The sequence below is a fragment of the Otolemur garnettii genome, unplaced genomic scaffold (assembly GCF_000181295.1).
Source record: "Otolemur garnettii isolate 467f Iridium unplaced genomic scaffold, OtoGar3 scaffold00021, whole genome shotgun sequence".
NCBI lineage: Eukaryota > Metazoa > Chordata > Mammalia > Primates > Galagidae > Otolemur > Otolemur garnettii.
In genome coordinates this window covers 19,062,445-19,085,719 of record NW_003852416.1, presented here as the reverse complement: position 1 = coordinate 19,085,719, position 23,275 = coordinate 19,062,445, and the positions used below count along the sequence as shown (strand labels likewise).

The 23,275-nt window shown below is 46.5% G+C and overlaps 1 protein-coding gene and 1 non-coding gene across 4 annotated transcripts in view; one reads left to right on the top strand and one right to left on the bottom strand.

Moving 5' to 3' along the window:
* Nucleotides 1–23,275, bottom strand: part of FBXW4 (F-box and WD repeat domain containing 4) — a 109,604-nt gene that overhangs the window by 1,691 nt on the left and 84,638 nt on the right. For 2 of the 3 annotated variants that reach the window (XM_003787243.3, XM_023511669.1), the window contains exons 6-7: nucleotides 12,453–12,518; nucleotides 311–451 (exon numbers count right to left, since the gene is read on the bottom strand). In XM_003787243.3, coding sequence (XP_003787291.1) covers nucleotides 311–451; nucleotides 12,453–12,518 — 207 coding nt within the window. The remainder of the gene's footprint in view (nucleotides 1–310; nucleotides 452–12,452; nucleotides 12,519–23,275) is intronic. The other variant, XM_023511670.1, reaches the window with a different exon arrangement.
* Nucleotides 10,342–10,448, top strand: LOC111724332. The gene has a single exon (XR_002772646.1). It is a non-coding gene; the product is annotated as a U6 spliceosomal RNA (small nuclear RNA).

Below are 23,275 nucleotides of genomic sequence, written 5' to 3'. Positions count from 1 at the left end.
AAAAAAAAAAAAAAAAAAAAAGAGAAGTAATAAAGGCCTCAAGAGAATGGTGAGGGATAGTACTCTGGCAGCTCCAGAGGCTCTAAGGAAGTGCTTGACCTTCTGAAGGCCTATTGGGTACAGTCTCCCAGCACACCAGCACCAAAGCTGCCCAAGGGTGGGGAGTCTAAGCTTGATATGACCTTGTAGGCACCTCCCTTCTCAGGACACATGGAGTTTCTATCCCCTCCCATGGGCCAACCCAAGCCTAGAGGGAGGACCCAGATTGCACTGGGACCCACTACCTGTCCTCCCTGCCCAGCACACTCACCTGACACTGGTGCGGAGGTCCCAGTAGCGCACATAGGTGTCATAGCCACAGGACAGCAGTGTAGAAGGGGACTCATACATGACGTCCAGCACCCCAGCCCCTGGAGGAAAATCACTGCCCAAGTGTGTCACCAGCTGTCCACTGAGGGGAAGAAAGGCAGAGAGTGAAGGGCTGCCCCACATTGGCCTACTCTTTGAACTTTCAGATGTCATTAGACCTTGGAGAAAGGAAGCTCTCCTTCCTCCTTAGCTTGTGCAAGAGGGTGGAAAGAGGAGATGCTGACTCCTAGCCCTCTCACCCCCACCATGAGGCCTCTCCAGCTAGTCCCAACTCCCTTCCCTCTCCCATCATCCCAGCACCACCACCCCACCCCCGCCCAATCCTTTCCATCACACCTGCATGCTGCTACCCCCAGCCCAGCCCAGCCACTCCTCCTCAGCCCAGGACATTGAATGGGCCTTGCTGAAGGGGTTGCCCCCCCCCACATGGTTACTTTATACTCCTTGATCCTACAGGTCATGCAGTTCTGAGCTGCCTGAGTCCAATGCCTTAATTCCTGCCTGTAATCTGGGGCTCAAACCTCATTGGGGATAAAGACCACACAAAGGGAGAAGGGGAGTCCCAGGAGATGTTAAAACAAGTAAACACCTTTGTGTCTGGGGAGAGAAATCGCTGAGAAAGCAGCTTAGCAGGCTGTCCCTGGTGTTCCTGGCCCGGCTGGCCCCCAGCCTGAGGCTAGCACGCCTCTGTGATCACAGCCCCCAGCCCTGCTGGGCTCCAACCTGCTCCCCCCACCCTCACCCCACCCGGTGGCCAAGAGCAGATTACTGAGAAGAACAATTTCTTTGTGACTGTGTAATTCCCTCCGTGACCGCGGCAGTGGGCAGACCCCTTGCCCCAATGCCAGACCCCTAGCAACCATGTAGGGGGGCCCCCTGGCCCTAGCAACTACCCCTCAACATCAAGTGCACCCGCTAATCCCTGTGGCTAGGAGATGGGGGGAAGTATTGCCTTTCTGCAGAATGACTGAGAGGAATGAAGGAGAAGGGGTACTCTCCAGGCCCAATGCCTCAGTTTCTTTTTCACCCATGAGATGCTGGGCTCCATGGTGTGAGGAGAAACAAGGCCATGGATACTTTACAAGGACATCTAGGTAGGAGGTCCTGGCATGGAGTGGAGAGGACTTCATAGCCTCAGCAGCTCACCTTTGGCCAAAGCAGCCTTTTAGCAAAGGATTGAGGCAGGAAAGGCTGTCAGCCATGCATCGTGAGTGCAAACTTCAGTTTTAGTCTTTCCCCCTCACTCAGATTATGACCCTCAACCTTCCTTCCTATTGCAGCTGCCATCTTCCCTGAAGGCTAAAGGAAGGAAGCAGCTGGTTGGGGTGTGGGGTCCTTTCTGCTCACTCTGCCTTTCCCTTTTAGCTCTGAGCAGTAAGCCCCAGCAAGGAGCCCTATCTCCCTAGTTGGGGGTGGGGGTAGGTCCCAAGTCAGCACCCCTGTCCCTAACTCCCTTCTCAGGGAAGTTCTTATCTTCCTCTCAGTATCCTAGTGCTGGGCCTGAGTGGGAAAGATGACAAGCCTCTGTCTGGCAGGAACATCAGGGAGAAGGCCATCTCCCCAGCTCAATGTCCCACAGACTGATCTGACCACTGACCTTGGCTCCCAGAGAAGCCCAGCTTCTCAGATGGGCCACCACCCATGTCTCAGTTTCTCTCTCTCTTACTCTCTCTCTCTCTCTCTCACACACACACACACACACACAGATAAACCAGGTAGGGGCTGTTTTGTTCCATAGTTCTTCCTTTCCTTTCAGATTTGGGGACCCTGCCCCCTCCATTAGTGAGGGCTTAAGGAGTGATTGAGGAGCTCTCCCCTTTAATCTACAGAAGTAATTTCATGTTTGTCTGTTTGAAATAGAAGATGAAAGGCAGTAGGGGTTGGGAGAAGTAAAGCCTAACATGGCTCTGCCTGCCCATCCCTGGTCCTAGGATTCAGAAGGAAGGAGAGCTGGGCACCCATGGGGCTGGGCAGGGACAGCAGCGCAAGAGGCACACCCAGACTGGGTTACCAACTTGGGCTCTTGCTCCTCCTTCGAAGACACCACTGGAAAATGTTTGGGCCTTAAGTATCTGTAACATGAAATAGAGAATACCACTAGGGGCCAATGCCCTCTGGGGGAGACCCAAGGGCCCAAGTAAGCACCAGCCCCTGGGAACTAGCACAGGTCCTGAGAGCCCCTCAATTTGCCAGCCCATCCTGGTCTGGGGCTGAGGACTTTCTTTCTGCCACATTATTCTCTGATTCTCTGAAATGGCCACACACACTTTAAATGGGCCAATAAAAAGATACAATTTCTTTTGCCTCTGGGCCTAGGACCCTCAAGGCTCTGTTGTGCAGTGCCTGTGAGGTTAAGTTCAGAGCATAAACTGACACACCAGGCTCTGGGAAATGGCCTGTCTCTTCAAATAGCAGCCCAGCAGTGCCATAGAAGCCCTGCTGAGGCTTTGATTTGGGAAAACAAACAGAAATGGTACTGTGGGCTCTTCAAGGCCCCCACCTCAAGACCTATTTAACTAGAAAACTCTAGCTCAACTACTCTGGTGGAGGGAGAGACTGGCCTGACAATAGCTCCAAACTTTGGGGGAAACAGGGACAAAACAAGCTGTCTGTTTCCTCACCCCCTCCTCCTGGGCTCCTTTTCTAATTGCAAGTGTGTTCTTGTAAAAACGATTAGATTGCAATTTGTATAACATGGCAACCCCCAAATTCAGACATTTCACCCCTTTTCTCTAGAAAGAATGTTAAGAATGCTTCTCGGCCTCTCACTGTGGGAGGTGGGGGGGGGTGTGCAGAGCCTTGGCTGTGGCACAATTTGTGTGGGAACAGCGTTGCTGCTCAGAGCTCTGGGCCAAGACAGGAGCAAGGGCCAGTCTGTCACTATAGAGGGCCAGACAAAAAGTCCATTCCCTTCCAACTCCTGTGGACAAAGCCCAGGCCTCCAGGAGCCGCTGAAGGCTGGGGTTGGGGGAGGACTTCCACATCCCAGCCTCCCCTGAGCCTGACTCCAGCAATTCTCTCTACCCAGGGAAGGATAAAGACAGATGGGGCTTGCCTGTGTGAGCCTGATGAATGAGACAGAGGCTGGGGAGGGGCAGCCTGAAGGAGACCTATTTCCTTGGCCCTGGCTATGTGGCCTACTCCTGGGAGCCCCCAGTGCCTGTGCAGGAAGAAGCAAGAAGAGTGTGGTGGCCACATCCTTGAGTGGTCCCTTGAAAAGTGAAACAGGTCCCCCTGGCCCATCCCATTCTGCTGCCCAGGTGATTCTACTACAGCTGGGCAGAAGAGAGAGGAATTCCGTGCCAGTCAGAGAGGAGGGATTTTAAGCAAAACAATAATACCCATCACTGCAGGTAGGTGCTGGCCCTAAAGACCTAGATGACCTACCTGGGAGAGTCCCTGAGCACCAAGCTTAGGGGCCACAGAGGCACAGGGGCAGTCTCTGGCACCCTACTCCCCAAGTATGGGCCCGCAGAGCTAGGAAGCCTGGTACCCTGCTGACTCTTCTCCTAGCCTTCCCCACAAGCTCTTGTACTAGAGTGCTCCTGAATCATCACTGGCTGACTTCCACCTCCCAGCCCACATCTCAGGATGCCCACAGCTCCCACACCATTTTCCAGCCATTTTTAACATACCAGGTTTCTGATGATGTTCCCTAGAAACCGCATAGGTCTCCTCTATCTGTTTGGGTATAAGGACACCCTGTCTAGTATGGACTATCCCAAAATGCAACAGTGGCTTTTGTGGAGAGAAAGGATGGAAGAGTGAGAAACAGTTTACCTTCTTCCATCTCCTCTTCTCCCTGAGATGCAGATGGCCTAAAGGTAGAAGCTGTACCCAACATGGATGGGTACAGAGAATGGGAGGTTTTTCCTACCTTCCTTCCACTTCCTCCTCCTTTCAATCAGCAACCATTAATTTAGCACCTTCTGTGTATACAAGGCATTGTGTTTAATAGAAGCTACAGAGAGATGTGAGCAATGATATGATGGACACACTTAGTGCTTGCAAGGACTTTTCATTCCAGCAAAGGAGAGATGTATGGATCAAGTATCCACCTAACAATATAAAGTGTGACTTGATAGATACCATAGGAAGACAAGAGAAAGTTCTATAAGGAGTCAGATAAGAAAAAAGAACATTTCTGGCTGGGGGTATTGACTGATTGTTCACTGAGGGACAGGACTTTGACAGGCAAAGACAGGAGAGGGAGAAACAACAAAGGTGCAGAGGCAGGGCAGCCAGGCTATTCTGCAGTGGTTGGTAATTTGCTGGATAGAGGCTTGGGAGTGTGAGAGGAACAAGCTGGCAGGATCTGGCTTCCAGACATGGTGGGAGGGTACATAGGTGTACCTTAGGGTGCATACCCCTCATTTGGCATTAACTCTGTGAGTAGCAGAAAGCTGTGAGGCTTTTGAGCAGGAAGTGATTGTCTTAGTTTGTCCCCCTGGTTGCAGCTAAGGAAACTGAGTATCACAGAGGAAAAGTGACTTTCTTTTCTTTCTTTTTTTTTTTTTTTTGAGAAAAGGGCTCCCTTTTTCACTCTAGGGAGGGGGTATGCCACCCTGTGGCATCACAGCACAGCAACCTCAAACTCTTGGGCTTAGGCAATTCTCTTGCCTCAGCCTCCCAAGTAGCTGGGACTACAGGCACCTGCCACCAACGCCCAGCCATTTTTGTTGTTGTTGCTATTGCAGTTTGGCCGGGAGCAGGTTTGAACCCACCACCCTCAGTATATGGGGCTAGTGCCCTACCCACTGAGCCACAGGCACTGCCCCAAAGTGACTTTCTTAAGATCAGGAATCAAAAAAGGGTAGAGCTTGAATTCATGATAAAGGCTGAGTTCCTGGCAAACCAGTCTGGTAGCAGCATTCAGGCTGACAAGAACAGAGGGAACTGAAGTACCTGCTCTCTTCTGTGTCTTCTGGGGCCTGCTAAGACAGATATGCTGGTTACCTGGTGGCAGAGTAGCCACCACAGCTGCAGCTCACGTGAGTCCATTCTGTGCTCCGGGCACTGTGTTGAGTGCTTATTTAATCCTCACAACAGGACTATGAGGTAAGTTTCTTAACCCCATTTTATAGATGAGAAAATGAAGGCTCAGGTGGCACACCTAGTGTATTAAAGTCATTTATGCACACTCCAGAGTACCCACACTCCCTTCCTTCACAGACAATGCAGTCACTTGGTTACTGGCCCTGAACATCCTCTGCCCAGTTGGACAATTGTACTTGCCCCAACAGATGTTCAGGGCTACCTCCAACCCTTACCTATTCTTTGCAGGCCTCTCCACCTTCCAGATGCCCAGAGGCTAGCTCTCTGTAGAGTAGGCAAGAGAATCAAGGGTACAGATAGATTCTAAATGTAACAAGGGAGGAGTGGAGATAAGAAGCCCATGGAAGCTTTGCTCATCCCAGCCACATCAGGTGAGAGAGAAGGGCCTTCCCAAGCACACAACCTCTCACACACATGCATGTGTGCGCATACCCCCAGCACCCACCCCTGCACACGTGTTCAGACACAATGGCTCAAAGGCCAGGCAGCCAGGCAGCCTACTTTGTACTGCTAACAAGGGGACTATAATTACAGGAAGGGGCAGCCGGGCAGATAAAAGGATACAAAATTTCAACATCTGTTGCCATAAAGGGATAAGGAGAAGTGAAATGCAAAGTATCAGTTTGGTGTCAGCAGGCAGAGAGCCAATTTCAAAGAGTTCAGGGGGACAGAGGGGACAAGAAAGAAAAAGGAAAGGGGGGAGAAAGAGAGAAAGAAATTACAGGGTTCCTTAAAGAGGTAAAGAAAAAAGAGAATGAAAAAGCTGTCAGTAATACTTTCAAAAGCAAAGGCAGGTAGTTTAAAGAGGGGCAATTCTGTAATCACCCTGACCGTGGGCCAGGCCCCCTGCATGGGGTGGGAGCACAGGCCAGCAGCAGAGACAAAATCATACCTGGGTGGGTTGGGTACTAGTAGTACCCTCAGAGTGGCCCAGCCTAAGCTCAGGACACTGTTTCCTTTTCCAGATGGTCAAAAGGGCTTCAGGGGCCAGGCGTGGTGGCTCATACCTGTAATCCTAGCACTATGGGAAGCCAAGGTGGGTGGATCGCCTGAGCTCACCAGTTTGAGACCAGCCTGAGCCAGAGCAAGACCTTGTCTCTAAAAAATAGCCGGGTATTGTGGCAGGCGCGTGTAGCTGCTTGGTACTGGGAGGCTAAGGGAAGAGAATTGCTTAAGCCCAAGAGTTTGAGGTTTCTGTGAGCTGTGATGCCACAGCACTCTACCCAGGGCAACAAAGTGAGACTCTGTCTCAAAAAAAAAAGGGCTCCAAGGATGGTGCCTGTGGCTCAATGAGTAGGGCGCTGGCCCGATATACCGAGGGTGGTGGGTTCAAACCTGGCCCCAGCCAAACTGCAACAAAAAAATAGTTAGGCGGCTCGGCACCTATAGCTCAACCGGCTAAGGTGCCAGCCACGTACACCTAAGATGGCGGGTTCGAATCCCCAGCCTGGATCTGCCAAACAACAATGATGGCTGCAACCAAAAAATAGCCGGGCGTTGTGGCGGGCGCCTGTGGTCCCAGCTACTTGGGAGGCGGAGGCAGGAGACTCGCTTGAGCCCAGGAGTTGGAGGTTCCTGTGAGCTGTAATGCCACGGCACTCTACCCAGGGGGACAGCTTGAGGCTCTGTCAAAAAAAAAAAAAAAAAAAAATAGTTAGGCATTGTGGTGGGCGCCTGTAGTTCCAGCTACTTGGGAGGCTAAAGCAAGAGAATCACCTAAGCCCAAGGGCTGGAAGTTGCTGTGAGCTGTGAAGTCACAGCATTATACCATGGGCGACAAAGTGAGAATCTTGTCTATTAAAAAAAAAGGGGGGGGGCTCCAGCCAGGTGTCCCTTGCCATTCCAAATGTTTTTAGATGCCTAATATTCATATTCTGTGCTCAGTGCAAGACTACAAGGTTAAGTTTCCAGCTCAGAGGAGAGCCATACCTGTGGCTAACTTGTTGGTTTTTATAAGTACTCTAACAAAATGGTCAGTTCCAGCCACAGGAGTAAGGATCAGGGGCAGCTTCATGAAGGAGGTATTATTTATGCTGAAGATTAAGCAGGATTTCATTAGGCACAGATGGGATATTCCAGGCATGGGTTTGGCTTGAACTAGGGCACAGAGTGGGGAAAATGTAGGGCACCTGTCAGAATGGGTGAGATGCCTAGTCTGCCTCTCCCTTTGCTGAGAAAGACGCAGCTTAGGAGCTATGAGATGGAAATTGAGGCATAATGGGGAACTGGGGGTGACCTGGCCCACAAGGGAAGGAGAGATAAGGGGATGTATGCAGAGGCATAAATATATGGTCATACATGTGCAGGGCAGCACAGTGCCTAGCCAAGGATTGTATGCCCTAGGAGGCCACTGGTCTCCAAACTCGCCCCCCTTACAGTACACAAGGTAGCTTAAGGCTATGGCTAGAGCCACTGTGACACCTTAGGTCTAGGATCACAGCCTCTCCAACAACTAGGTCCCTAAAGTCCACTGGGGGCCTAGTTGTTCCCCCTCCTCAGGACACTAGTCCAACTCCAATGCCCCTTAGCAGAAAAAGTAAAACTCACAGCAAGGAAAGCCCTGGGGGATAAGGCTGTGATGTCAGGCCAGTCAGACCTACATGGGACTTCCAGTGGCTTGGTGGAGGTGTGCCCCACACAGTCAACACTAGGAACTTTCCATGTGCCTAGCCAAGGGTTCTGCTCAAATGCAGACAGAAAACACAAGATGAACCTTGATGCCTTCAGACCCCAGGCCCAGGAGAAGGATGGCCTGGGCAGTTCCTCGGGGCTGACGGGGCCTTAGGGCCTAGTTAGTCATACTTCAGAGGTTGGTCTGTCAAGATAGAGGCCTGTAGCCCCAGCTACTTGGGAGGCCAAGACAAGAGAATTATTTGAGCCCTGGAGTTCAAGCCTAGCTTGAGCAATACAGTGAGACCCTGAAAAAAATGAGTTTATTTTTAAAAAGGGTGGAAGTACACAAGTTCCTGGTACTTGAGAGTTGGGGAATAGGTTCAAAGACCATCTACTATTGGAAGCAGGAACACTCTGGAACCTTGAGGTTGGCTAAAAAATTCCATTTTTCTTGTTGAGAGGTTAGACATCCCCTGTCCTTGGGCCCATTCTCACAGTGCTCAGCTCCAGGAGAGAGAAAAGCAGAAAGAGAGGAGGGAGATTGCTAAGTTCCTTGACATTTAGGCAATAGCTAGGTACCCATAGCTGCCTTCTGACCTGCGTGCCCCAGCCAGCAACCCCCATTCCTTCCCTAGCCTACCCTATAGGAAGAATAGAGTTTCTAGAGGTCCTAATGGAATGAGGGGCTGAGGGAAGCCATAGTGACCCTGAAAGGGGTCCCCATGCATTGTGAGAAGCAGTATAGACTGCCTGAGGATGGTAGCTGAGTGACATACAGATAGTCATGGGCAGTGGCACCCCCATGGAGCAATAGCACCCAAGAGGGGCAGCTATAGCTCTGAGAGTGTCCCAGCCCCCACTGTCATCCTGAGGGCAGTTCCTGGAGGGACAAAGCTCAGGGGAAAACTGCCCCTCCTGTACTCCCCCTCCACCCAAGTCACAGCACACACATAAAAGAGAAAATCCAGGCACTCCTCAAGTTTCAGTTGTGACAGGTTAAAAGCAAAGAATCCATCCAGTGTGCACACCGCCCAGCCCTGAGTCCTGCCAGCAATGCTGCTCCACCTTACAGATTGGCCTGTCAGTCAGGCTTTGGTGATATTGAAAGATCAAACTCTTGTCTTGCCTGTTCATTACCTTAATCCTATTTTCTACATGGCTTTATTATCTGCGTGGGCTTCCCTGGGCAAGACCACTCTACAGAGTCATCCTGTCCATCCATTTCCTCCCATGAAAAATCGATCCTTCCACCAGGGTATCTGTCCTCAAATGCCACATGGCTCAGTCCTCCAAGCTTCTCTGAGAATAAGATAGATGTTTAAATAAGGCCTCACTCTTCCCAGTGTTGAGGACAGCACCCTGAAAGTAGAGAGAAAGCAATGCAAAGTCATGCCCAAGGTAGCCCTGCCACAAGCATAGAGCCCACAGGCTGGCCAGAGGATGCAGTGGCTGTTTCTTATCTGGCTCCAGTAAGAATCAAGGCAATAGCTGTCATTTGGGTTAATTCTGGTTCCAGTAGTTGGGGTTAGGGAGGTCTAGGGATTTCATAAGAGAATAACAGTCAAAGACTCGATGCCTTAGAACACCATCCTGACCATAAACCGGTACCCAGGAGTACCCTTCATCAAGGCAGCCACAGGCAGAAGAGTCTACTCCATCATTATCCAACCTTCAAGATGAAGCTGGGCCATGGTGGTATAACTAGACCACCCCTCAGGTTGTATGCCATCTTGGGCCCAGCTTCAAGTGAGGTAGTGGTGTGTGCACCTATAGTCCCAGCTACTGGGGAGGCTAAGACAGGAGGATCACTTGAACCTAGGAGTTTGAAATTGCTGTGAGCTAGGTTAATGCCATGGCACTCTAGCCTGGGGCAATACAGTGAGACTCTGTCTCAAAAAATTACAGGATCTGATCACATCTGTAATCCTAGCACTCTAGGAGTCTGAGGTAGGTGGATTGTTTGAGCTCAGAAGTTTGAGACCAATCTGAGCAAGAGCGAGACTGTATCTCTACTAAAAATAGAAAAGTATGCTGAGCATTGTGGTGGGTGCCTATAGTCCCAGCTAGTTGGAAGGCCGCAGCATGAGGATCACTTGAGCCCAGGAGTTTGAGGTTGCTGTGAACTAGGATGCCACAGCACTCTACCCAGGGTAACAGAGTAAGACTCTGTCTCCAAAAAAAGGAAAAAAAAGACAAGCTACAGATGGAATAGATACATTAGCAAGCTATATATATGTGACAAAGGACTAATACCTAGAATATACAAATAACTCTCAAAACTCAATGCTAAAAAAAAGGCAAACAATGCTCCCCTCAGCAGCACATACACCAAAATTGAAAGGGTACAGAGAAGATGAGTGGGGTCCTTGAGCAAGGATGACACACAAATTCATAAAGCATTCCATTAAAGAAAAAAAAACATTCCAATGGGCAAAAGACATAAACAGACATTTTGCCAAAGAGGATATACATGAAATACATAGCAAATAAACACATGAAAATATGTCCAACATCATTAGCTATTGAGGGAAATTCAAATTCAAACTGCAATGAGATGTAACACCTATTAGAACAGCTAAAATAAAAGACAGTGACAATACCAAATCCTGGTGAGAATACGAAGAAATTTTATCTCTCATATATTGCTGGTGGGCATATAAAATGGTAAAGATACTCTGAAAAATAGTTTGGTAGGTAAAAAATTAAATACACACCTACCAAACAAACCAGCAACTGTACTTGTTAGCATTTATTCCAGAGAAATGAAAGTATATCCCCATACAAAAACCTATACACAAATGTTCATAACAGTTTTATAAGCAAAAGTAAAAAAACTGAAAGCAAATGTCTTTCAATGGAGAAAGGAACTCTGGTACATCTGTACCATGGAATATTCTTCAACAATTAAAAAAAACCAAACTACTGACATATGCCAATAACTATTGTGGGTCTCAAGGGAAATACGATGAGTTTTTTTAAAAGCCATTCTTGAAAAGTAACATATTGTATGATTCCATTATGTAACATTTTCAAAAATGAAAAAAATCACAGAGGGCTTGGTGCCTGTAGCTCAGTGGCTAGGGCACCAGCCACATACACCAGAGCTGGCAGGTTCGAATCCAGCCAGGGCCTGCCAAACAACAATGATAACTACAACAAAAAAATAGCTAGGCATTGTGGCAGGCACCTGTAGTCCCAGCTACTTGGGAGGCTGAGGCAAGAGAATCACTTAAGCCCACGAGTTTGAAGTTGCTGTGAGCTGTGATGCCCCAGCACTCTACTGAGGGTGACAAAGTGAGACTCTGTAAAAAAATAAAATAAAATAAAATAATCACAGAGATGGAAAACGTGTAAGTGGTTGCCAGGAATTAGGGATAAGAGCACAGGAGGAGGGTGAGACTACAAAGGGGTGTAAGAAGGATCTTTGTGCCAATGGAACTTGATTGTGGTAGTGGTTACCTGAATTTGCACAGGTGATAAAACTGCACAGAACTAGATACACATGCACACAAACTCACACAAATGAGTGTGTTCTGAATAAAGGTTTGTGGATTATACCAATGTCTACCTCCTGGTTTTAATATTATACTATATTATGTAAGATGTTACATGAGTACCTCTTCATCTTATATTTGTCAGTTCGAGTAAATCTACAAATATTTCAAAATAAAAAGTTAAAAAATAAAAACAGAACAGCAGATAATCAGATGGGAATACGGCAAGCCTCCCAAAACAGAGAACTGTGAATACAACCTAGTATTTTAACTGTTCTGCAGACCACCTTCAAAGTTCCTTCTAGTAAAATCATCTCTGAGGGCTCGGTGCCTGTGGCTCAAATGGCTAAGGCACCAGCCACATACACCTGAGCTGGCGGGTTCTAATCCAGCCCGGGCCCGCCAAACAACAATGCCGGCTACAACCAAAAAATAGCCAGGCATTGTGGCAGGGGCCTGTAGTCCCAGCTACTTGGGAGGCGGAGGCAGGAGACTCGCTTGAGCCCAGGAGTTGGAGGTTGCTGTGAGCTGTGATGCCATGGCACTCTACCCAGGGGGATAGCTTGAGGCTCTGTCTCAAAAAAAAAAAAAAAACCATCTCTGAGGATAGATGGGATTTTATGTAGACACATAGCCACTCCTCAGAGAGTAGCATAAATCCAAATTGTTATAAATTCTACATGAAACTATTTACTTATACATTACTTTAATAGTCTCCTCAAGCTGACCCCAAATGATTCCATGTGAGACAGCATCAGGAGGAGGCTGTTGGTGGGTAGTTGGGGCATAGTCCTTCCTGGTCTCCCCCTGGATCATGTGGCCCCCACGGCCAGGTTTGGCTCATGTAGCTCCTTCTCTTGCTTCCTGCTGTCCCAGTTCCCTCCTCCCTCTGAAACCATAGTGGTCTCAAGAATCTCTTACCTGTTGAGGTCCCAGATTCTCAGGGGTGAGAAGTGCCCACAACAAGCTGTCCCTGTCACAAAAGAGCTGCCAAACAAAAGGAAAGCAGAGTCAGATCTGGCTTGTCAGAATTTGTGGTAGAAATGGCTTACATTTTACAATTAGAAATGCTTGCTTGTTCTTCAGCGGATCGTGGGGTTAAGCCAGAGAGAAACAGCCAAGAGCCATTAGAATTGTGGGAAAACAATTTGGAGCACTGTGAGGGCTGTAGCCTCCCACCAGAGAACCCACAAGTTCAACAATAGCTGAGCTCTGTTGTGGTCTCTGCCCACCATAAAAACAGATCTCTAAATGTACAAGTCTGAGCCCAAGGGAGAGCAAGCCTGTTGGGCTTCAATGAGAAGCTGAGAGCACAGTGCAAAGACACAGAAAAGGTCTTCCAGGGACAGGCTGCTAGAGGCTGGAAGATGATGCCCTAGTCAGAAGTGAGGGTAGCTGGTAGAGGGCGGATTGTTAAAGGTTTTAAAAGCTAGGGGAATAGGCTCAGTTCAAGCGGCTAAGGCACCAGCCACATACACCAGAGCTGGCAGGTTCGAATCCAGCCCGGGCCTGCCAAACAACAATGACAACTATAACCAAAAGATAGCCAGACATTGTGGCGGGCGCCTGGGGGCCTAGCTACTTGGGAGGCTGAGGCAAGAGAATCACTTAAGCCCAGGAGTTGAAGGTTGCTGTGAGCTGTGATGCCCCGGCGTTCTACCCAGGGTGACAGCTTGAGGCCCTGTCTCAAAAAAAAAAAAAAAGAGCTGGGTGGGGGATATCTCGTAATCTGGTACTAGTACATGGCTGGTCTAAAGGCACCAAACTGAGAAAACGAAAACCTGAAAAGTGAGTCAATACTCTAAATGGGTATGTATGCTAGTGATTGGGGGTGGGAAGAGTAAAGAATGGGGAAGGCCAGGCAGCCGCAGCTTCAGTTGAGTGAGAGGAGAGTCAGACAGAATCATCTAAGGACAATGAGAAACACTGCAGATGAGGGGCAAGCTGAGCACATTCCCCAGAATGTCTCTTAGAGCCCTGAAACCCTCAACATACATAATCTGCTCAGGTTCATTGTGAGTGGAGGCACAAGCCCGGTGTGAAGGGTCAGTACAACTGGCCAGGTTGACACAGTGGTGGGACTAGAACTTGAACCAATGAGCCAGACCACTCATTTGTTAGAGGATTTGGCAGGATAGAAAGGGAAAGCCTTTAGGAAACCCAAGTTTGAAAATGTAAGGGCAAGCAAGAGAACTGAAAGCAACTGTGTCACTCAGGAGCCCTGGGGCAGGGACAGACCATGTCCCTAAATGTCTTGCATGGGGGAGCGGGGGAGGAACTGGACATATTCATGACATGTTAGCAATGTGGAGCAACAGGCCATCCACCCTAGGCCTGCCCAGTATGGTGGCTCTCTGGTCCCAAGTGTATCAGTGGGGAAATAGATTTCTACAGGGAAGGCTCCAGAGAAGCTAGTGGCTTTGCCTAAGGTAGTGGTTTTCAACCTGTGGGTCACAACCCACCGGAACTGTATCAAAGGGCCACGGCATTAGGAAGGTTGAGAACCACTGGCCAAAGGTCAGGTGTTGGCCTGCCAATTGCTGATTGAGGAAATATTAGGTCAGGCATTGACCAAGTCACTGATTTACAATCGAAATTGCAGGGCAGGTGTCTGCTTCTCAATCCCAGGCTGATAAAAAGACCATAGGATACATCCTGGGTCCCCCATGCTTCAAGTAAGACTTCCTCCAGGGACATGCTCCACCATCCCAGCTTCCTCTGGACCTGTGGGATTGCCAGCAGCCACTAAACCACAGAGTAGGAGCCAGCAGCCAAAACAACCACACCTGCCATGCCCCAAGTAACTCCTAGCCTGGGAATCAGCCACTCCACTGGGCACTGAAGAACCAAACTACAAAGTTAGTAGGTGTTGCCCTCACCTCCCTCCCTCAACATTTTTCTCTTTAGAGTAATCCATTAATAATTGGTAAAGCCAATTACCTTGGGTTGGAAACATAATAGCCACTTGGAAATCATTCAAGCAGGCAATTGGACTCTCCAGACTTTAGAGAAGTGGGGGCCAGGTGAAGGGCGCCAGCACAGACACACAGACATCTCTTAAGGAGGCCCACAACAGGCCTCTGACTAGCCACAGGCCTAAATTAGCGTCAAGGTAAGTCAATAGAGAGAAAAAGGGAAGGAACACAGAACTTTAATCCCTGCCACTCCCACAGCTCTGACCTCCCAGCAGGTGGGGTGGGGGATGCAAACACCCTTCCCAGGGACTTCTGTCCTCTTCTCTTCCTGCCACCACTTTCACAACTATTCCCTACCACTTGTGACCATACTTGTCCCCACTCCCCAATTCTTGCAATCATTAGGAAGAATGAGCTACAAGCCACAGACAAGCCACATTAAAAGTCAAAAGATTAGGCTCCGTGCCTGTAGGTCAGCGGCTAGGGCACCAGCCACACACATGGGAGCTGATGGGTTCAAACCCAGCCCGAGCCTGCCAAACAATGACAACTACAACCAAAACAAACAAACCAACAAACAAAAAACCCAGGTGTTGTGGCAGGAGCCTGTAGTCCCAGGTACTTGGGAGGCTGAGGCAAGAGAATCACTTAAGCCCAAGAGTTTGAGGTTCCTGTGAGCTGTGACACCACAGCACTCTACAAAGAGTGACATAATGAGACTGTCTAAAAAAAAAAAAAAGTCAGAAGATTAAAAAGGGTATGCCCAAGTACAACCTCCTCAAAGTGTACAACAAACACATGGAGCAAGGGAAGGAAAGGAATTTACTACTCTAGAACCCAGAAAGTATGCTTTACATCCCACAAGTTCACAAGATAGAAATGATTAATCCTATCATATAGAAAGTAAAAATAAAGTAAAGGCCAAGCTTCTGTGAATTTCCTCAAAATGCTGCTACTACACATAGGACTTGCTACCCCTACACTCTGACCCCTCCATCAAGACTCACCACATAAATTGCTTTGAAAAGAAGCTAGTAGGGTGGATCTGTGCACCACAAACAGTTTCACCACCTCAGTTCTCTAACCTCCATGGAGATTTAGCCCAAAACATAATGCTGTGCCCCATCGCCTGTTCCATGTGCATCAGCCCCCGTACACCTTCCATATCGCTCCCTGTGCTAGGTCACATGCTAACTAAGGATATCAAAGGCTCTCAGTAAGCAGCTGGAAAAAACACATACCATTACTTCTATGGCTCCCCCTAACTGACTACTCAAAGAATTTTCCCCACTAAAGGCCTTTGCTACAACCTCAATTTAGGGTTTGAAAATACTTTAAAAACTAGCTCCCCTCAGGAAATGAATAAAATTCAAATGGCTTCTCCCCTCAGTCCCATCTCTTCCCTCAGGGGTATCCCAGGGACAAGGACATCAAATCTGGGCTACACAGGCAGAGGCAGGAGCCGGTGGCACCCCAGTTTGGTTGGCCATCCTCCTTCAAGTCCCTACTATGCTCATGGGACAATTGGCTTTTTTTGGTTTTTTATCTTCTCATCTTCTGTTTGAGATCATGAACTCTCTGGTGGCTCCTAGGTACTCCAATGCCCAGTGACTGCCCCAGAGGAGACACTTGGGACAAATCTGTGGAAGTAAATTAAAAGTGCCTTCCAGAGCACTCAAGCCAACACTGTTAGGGAACCTAGTTGTGTGGGCTGTGAAGTTGGTCCATTTGTTTCACAAGTCCCGGATCACCAAAGACTCAAACCTGTATGACCATGAAACAGACACATTGTTGGGGGTCCCTCATAAGCACAACAACCAGATAAGACACAGAAGTACAAACAGTAAAAAAAAATTTATTTTTTTTTTTTGAGACAGAGCCTCAAGCTGTCCCCCTGGGTAGAGTGCTGTGGCATCACAGCTCACAGCAACCTCCAACTCCTGGGCTCAAGCGAGTCTCCTGCCTCCGCCTCCCAAGTAGCTGGGACCACAGGCGCCTGCCACAACGCCCAGCTATTTTTTGGTTGCAGCCAACATTGTTGTTTGGCGGCCCTGACTGGATTCGAACCCGCCACCTTAGGTGTATGTGGCTGGCGCCTTAGCCACCTGAGCCACAGGTGCCGAGCCAAACAGTAAAAATTAATGTCAACATTCTCTCTCCCTCTCTGTCTGTCTCTCTCTTACGCGTGCACACACTCTTAGAAGTACATACACTCTCTCTTAGCTAGAGCATCTTAATATCATTCTGACTCTGTGAGTTCAACTCTTTTTGAACCATAAAGCCCTCACCAGAAACCAGCCTTCTACAATTTCTCATTCTGTCACAGACTATGCCCAGATCCTTAGTCTACTTCATTTGCCAGTGGCCGTAGCTCAGGTAAACCTGGTATAACAGAGATCATCAGACCTGCAAAGTAGACACAGGTGCCTCACATCAGAGAACGCTGGCAGGAGAATTAGGGTTCTGCACTCAAGTTGAGAAATAGAAAATAATAAGACATAGAAAAGAGGAGAGGAAGGTAAGGGAAATTCATTGGGCATGAACAAGAAGACAGATTCCTACTGCTTCTGCATTAGGTTAGGCCCTTTTAGTAACACTAGTAGTTTATTGAGCACTTACTAGGGGCCAGGTGCTGAGGAACTGTTTCAAAAGCATTATCCCATCTAATCCTCATAATACTATGCAGTAGGTACCACCCTCCCTATATACAAGTCAGGAAACTGAGGCTCAGAGAGGTAATGTAACTTGCTTTAGCTCAGTAGCAACTAGTAAACTAGAATTAGAACCCAGTCTTGGTTCCAGAGCCCTACTTATTATATGGCCCTTCACCCCATAAATTCTCATCTGGGCTACATTTCAAGAGTTAGTCTTGTTTGTCTTCCCAATACCTAGTATCATGCCTGATACATATTGAAAATTCAAATGCTTTATTGAACAAATGAATTGCTAAATGACTCCACCTGGAAAAAGAAAGAAGCGGCTGAATGGCTTTGAGGTGGGGCAGCAGAAGTGGCATGCTCAGCAGCTGTGCCCCGTGGCTGGCCCAGAGCCGCCCAGCTGGCCCAGGCCCCAGCAGCCTCTGTGCCTGGGCTGACACACTTTGGCAAGGGAGGCCACCAAAGCTGTCACATCATTCACCAACATGCCCATCAAGTGTATTCAGTTCTCTTCAACCCGCATTGGCATTTTAATTACTGTTGGGTAAACTAATTTGTACAAATGAAGGCCAGGCTGCCTAATAGAATATGCAAGCTCTCTGACCTCTGACAGGCACTGACACAAGATACAAAGGCAGCTGAGGAAGGCTTTTTATCTGAGCCTTATTACTCTCTATTACTCCAATTAGTCAGGCTCCAGTGCTCCTAATTGGAGGAAAAATTGCAATTAAATCAATTTTTGATGGGCTGCAAGTGGGCTCCTGAACCGCCCTGCTTGTGAAACACTGATATTATAGCAGCAAAGGTCACAGGCCTCATGGGCACCTGGGCCACCTCTCCCACCTCACCCCTGATTTCCCTTGGCCTCCTCCTTAAATACCTTAAGGAAACCCCTGCCCCTCCATGGCTCGGCCAGCAAGGGTGGGAAGGAGGGAGTCATTAGAACATGTCAGGTCTCATTGCTGCTGCCGCCATCTGCTAACCTCCGCCACTGACATCATTACAGCGGTAAGTCCCGAAGCATGAATACAGTGCGAAGGTCACACAAACTCACTTGGTGAGGGGAAGCCTGGAGCAGAGCTACAGTGACAGCACTATGAGCGAGGGACTAGTGGAGTGGGAGCAGGAGGTCCACAGAAGTCAAGAAGGGGAAAGGCACAGGCAGGGGGTAGATGAAAGTGTGAGACAGCCAGTTCCTAACATCCAGCCAACAGAGCACCCTGGTCACCAAAGGGCTAGGGAAATAGATGTGTCTGGGAAAGAGGGGGAAAAAAAAAGCAAATCTTATTCTCTCTCCAGCAAACATCCATTTTATAGCCAGGGAAGCATCCACCTGAATACTGTACCCAGAACTAGAACGCTGCTTGGGTCACTTCTGTGATAACAGGGGCACTCTTGTGGCGCCTACCATTCCAATGACTGTCTTGTCTAGTCAGGGGTAGGGGGGTGAGGGGGTAGTCTATAGGACTAAAACTGTAAGACCAGGCAGAGAAAGGTAAATACCACATTCTTCATCAAACTGAAAGATAATAAGACCAAGAGGCTTATCTGAATGAAGTTTGACTAAGTTTAAGGCAAAAAAGTTCCAGTGTACATAGCAGCTGGCATACCATTACCTCACGGAGATAGTATGGATAAAAAATATAAATTCAAAAGTTTAACTAATTTCATGGATGAATGAACCACAATTGATTAAAAGGTAAAGGAGGATATGCCTTGCCTTCAAGGGATCAAGACCAAAACATGTTTGTTTGTTTGTTTGTTTTGAGACAGAGTCTCAAGTTGTTGCCCTGGATAGAATGCTGTGATGTCATAGCTCACAGCAACCTCCATCTCAGGCTCAAGCAATCCTCTTGCCTCAGTTTTTCTATTTTTAGTAGAGATGGGGTCCCACTTTTTGCTCAGGCTGGTGTCAAACTCGTGAGCTCAAGCCATGTACCTACCTCAGCCTGCCAGAGTGCTAGGATTATATGCTTGAGCCACTGCCCCCAGCCAAGACCAAAACATATTAAATGGAATACTACACGGTCATTTAAAATGATGTTCCCAAAGAACATGGGCAAGATGCTTCTGGTATACTATTATAAGACAAAAAGGCAGGGTACAAATAGCAGTATTACAACTATTTTTAAAAGAGCCTATGCATAAAAAGTGGAAGAAAACATACTAAAAGACAAAACAGACACAAGCAACTGTTCCATCTGCTCCTGAAAGAATGTAATGGCCACACGTTCCAATGCTAAGGGAAAGACTGACTGGCTCAGACTTCTGAGAAATGATAATATAGCATTCAGGAAATTAGGTACCCAACATGAAGCATGAAAAAAGATATGCTATACATGATCATTATATACAGACAATATGATTATTTACCTAGAAAATCCAGAAAATTCATCTAAAAAACTATTCCAACTGAATACCAGGGTTGGATGAGGTAGCTGGTGTGCTGTATACCATAAGAGAAAAGAAGTACAGGTACAGACTCCTGACTCTGCCACTTCATAATCATGTGATTTTGGTTGAGTTACTTAACCTCTATAAAATCCAGTTTGTTCATGTGTAAAGAGGAAATAATAATAATATCTAGACTTAGGTTTGTTGTAAAAATCATATGGGATATGATGTTTAGAAAAGTGTATGGTTAACCATGGAGGTTGGCTATTATTATTTTATATATAATAACTAGCTATTATATTATATTCAATATATATTAGCTATTATCACATCCAAAAACCAGTGGAAAATATAACTTAAAGTCCACTCACAGAAAGAATTTATTTATGTTTGAGGTAGCGTCTCACTCTGCTGCCCTGGATAGAGTGCTGTGATATCATCATAGCTCGCAGCAATCTCAAACTCTTAGGCTCCAGCAATCCAGCACCTGGCTAGTTTTTCTATTTTTAGTAGAGAAGGGGTCTCACTCTTGCTCAGGCTGGTTTTGAATTCCTGAGCTCAAGCAATCCTTCCTTCCACCTTGGTCTTCCATAGCACAAAAAGAATTTAAAAACTATAAAATATCCAAGAATAAACCTAATAAACAAACAACAACAACAACAACAACAACAACAAACCAAGAGAAAACAGAAAAAAAAAAACAACAAAGAGCTATATGAAAAAGTTATAAAACTTTACGGAAGGACATAGAATTATTGAATATACCATTTTCCCGGATAAAGCCTCAAGAATATAAAATGGAGGGCAGTACTTGTGGCTCAGTGAATAGGGCACTGGCCCCATTTACTGAGGGTGGCAGGTTCAAGCCTGGCCCTGGCCGAACTGCAACAACAAAAAAATAGCCGGGCGTTGTAGTGGGCGCCTATAGTCCCAGCTACTCGGGAGGCTGAGGCAAGAGAATCGCCTAAGCCCAGGAGTTGAAGGTTGCTGTGAGCTGTGATGCCATGGCACTCTACCAAGGGCGACAATGTGAGACTCTGTCTCTAAAATACAAAAAAGAATATAAAATGGGGCTGGGCACAGTGCCTCATGCCTGTAATCCTTTCACTCTGGGAGCTGAGGTGGGTGGATTGCCTGAGCTCAGTAGTTTAAGACGAGCCTGAGCAAGAGCAAGACCCCATCTTTACTAAAGGTAGAAAACATTATCCAGGTATGGTGGTACATGCCTGTAGTCACAGCTACCCAGGAGGCTGAAGCAAGAGGATGACTTGATGGCACCTGTTGCTCAGTGGTTAGGATGCCGGCCACATGCACAGGGGCTGGTGGATTCGAACCCAGCCTGGGGCTGCTAAACAACAACGACAATAGCAACAAAAAAAATATCTAGGCATTGTGGCGGGCACCTATAGTTCCAGCTACTTGGGAGGTTGAGGCAAAAGAATCACTTAAACCCAAGAGTTTGAGGTTGCTATGAGCTGTGATGCCATGGCATTCTATCCAGGGTGACAAAGTGAGACTCTGTCTCAAAAAAACAAAGAGGATGACTTGAGCCCAAGAGTTTGAGGCTGCTGTGAACTATGATGATGCTGCCACACTCTACCCAGTAAGACAGCGTGAGACTCTTGTCTCAAAAAAACAAAAAACAAAAAACATAAAACTGTCAATTCTTCCCTAGTTAATCTATTAATATAAATGCAATACAGGCCCATCTAAACAAGATTTTTTATTCAATTGATTCTAAAATTCATCTGAGGGAGAAAATCCATAGGAATAACCCAGGAATATCTGGAAAAAGAAAAAAAAACTAACAAGAAAGAAGTTGCTCTACTTTAGTAGATCAAAATATACTATAAAATTGTAGTATAATATTCATGTTACAACAAATAGATCAATAGATCAGAATGAATCAGAATAAAGAATCTAAAGCTACACCTATCTATTTGTAAAGAATCAGTAGATCCTAAGCATGGCCTTTAAAGAAAGTATAGAATATATAGAATAAACTAATTGATAAATGGTATAGAGAACACTGGATATATGTCTGGCTATAAAATTGGAGTCTTGCCTCCCAGAAAACATTAATTCCAGGTAGAGGAAGAACACAAACTTTGTTTTTCTTTAAAGAGATGTAGTCTTCAGGGTCTTGTTGGATCATCCAGGATGGAGTATACTGGCACAATCATTGTTCACAGTAGCCTAAAACTCCTGGGCTAAAGTGCTCTTAGAGCCTCTAATCTTTGAGCCTCTGGAGTAGCTGAGACTAAACATGTGTGTCACTATACCCAGCATTTTTTTTTTTTTTTTTGAAAGAGTCTCACTCTGTCGCCCCAGGTAGACTAGAGTGCAGCGGCATCATCATAGCTTACTGCAACCCCAAACTCCCACACTCAAGTAAACCTCCTGCTTCATTCTCTTGAGTAGAGTGGACTACAGGCATGCACTACCACACCTAGCTAATTTTTCTTTTTTTAGTAAAGACGGGGTTTCCCTTATTCCTTGGGCTGGTCTCAAACTCTTAACCTCAAGTAATCTTCCTGCCTCAGCCTCCCAGAGGACTAGGATTACAGGCATGAGCCACTGTGCCCAACCCTAAGTTTTTAAAACCACGTGAAAAACCATAAAAGTGTAAGAATACAAGAAAAAAGTTTTATAATCTTATAGACATTCTTATGACTAATACAAAATTCTGCAGCTATAAGTGTAAAGATGACAGATGTAACCTACAAATAACAAAAACTTCTATACAACAGAAGACATCATAAACAAGCTGAAAGGAATTATCATATATAGTCAAAAGATTAGCACCCAGAGAGACCACCCGAAGAGATCTTATAAATCACAGGGGGAAAGTATACAAATGAGCAAAAATTTGAAGAAGTAATTTATAGAAAAAATAAACCTGGCCAAGAAAACATACAAAATAACATTAAACCTCTAGTAAGCAAATAATTGCAAATTACAAAACAACAAAAATAATTACAAACGCACAGTATGTACTATGTGCCAGGTGTTGTTCTGGTAAGTTTACATAGATTAGTTCATTTAGCCCTCAAAAAGTTCCTACATATTTGCTGATACTTTCCTAGTTATAATAATACTGTGACTACATTTTAAAAGTATCACTATCTTTTAGAGTACATAATGAAATATTTACGGATAAAATTATATGTCTGTTATTTGCTTCAAAATAATTTGGGAAGAAAAAGTGTGTGGGTAATATTGATAAAGCAAGATTATACAAGAGTTGGTAATTATTCTACTTCTGTATATTTTGAAACTTTCCACAATAAAAAACTTTTGAAAAAGTTTTTATGCAAGATATACTACCAATATTATCCCCCTTTTATAGGTGAGGAAATTGAGGACTAGAGAGATTAAGAAACTCAACAAGGTCACACAGCTAATAGGAGGGAGACTCAAGACTTGACTTTAGCCAGGCAGGCTGCAAAGTCAACCTCTTATCACTATTCTATATGTACTCCCCAACTTAGATGTTTTTTACCCATCAGTGTGGCAAAATTGTTCAAAAACTGATACTATCAATACTGGCAAATATGAGGAAATAGGTAGTTGTACACACTGTGGGTATATAATCTGATATAGTCCACCTGGAAGGCAATTTGGCAGAATCTAAAAACTTTTTTTTTTTTTTGACAGAGCCTCAAGCTGTCCCCCTGGGTAGAGTGCCGTGGCATCACAGTTCACAGCAACCTCCAACTCCTGGGCTCAAGCAAGTCTCTTGCCTCAGCCTCCCAAGTAGCTGGGACCACAGGCGCCC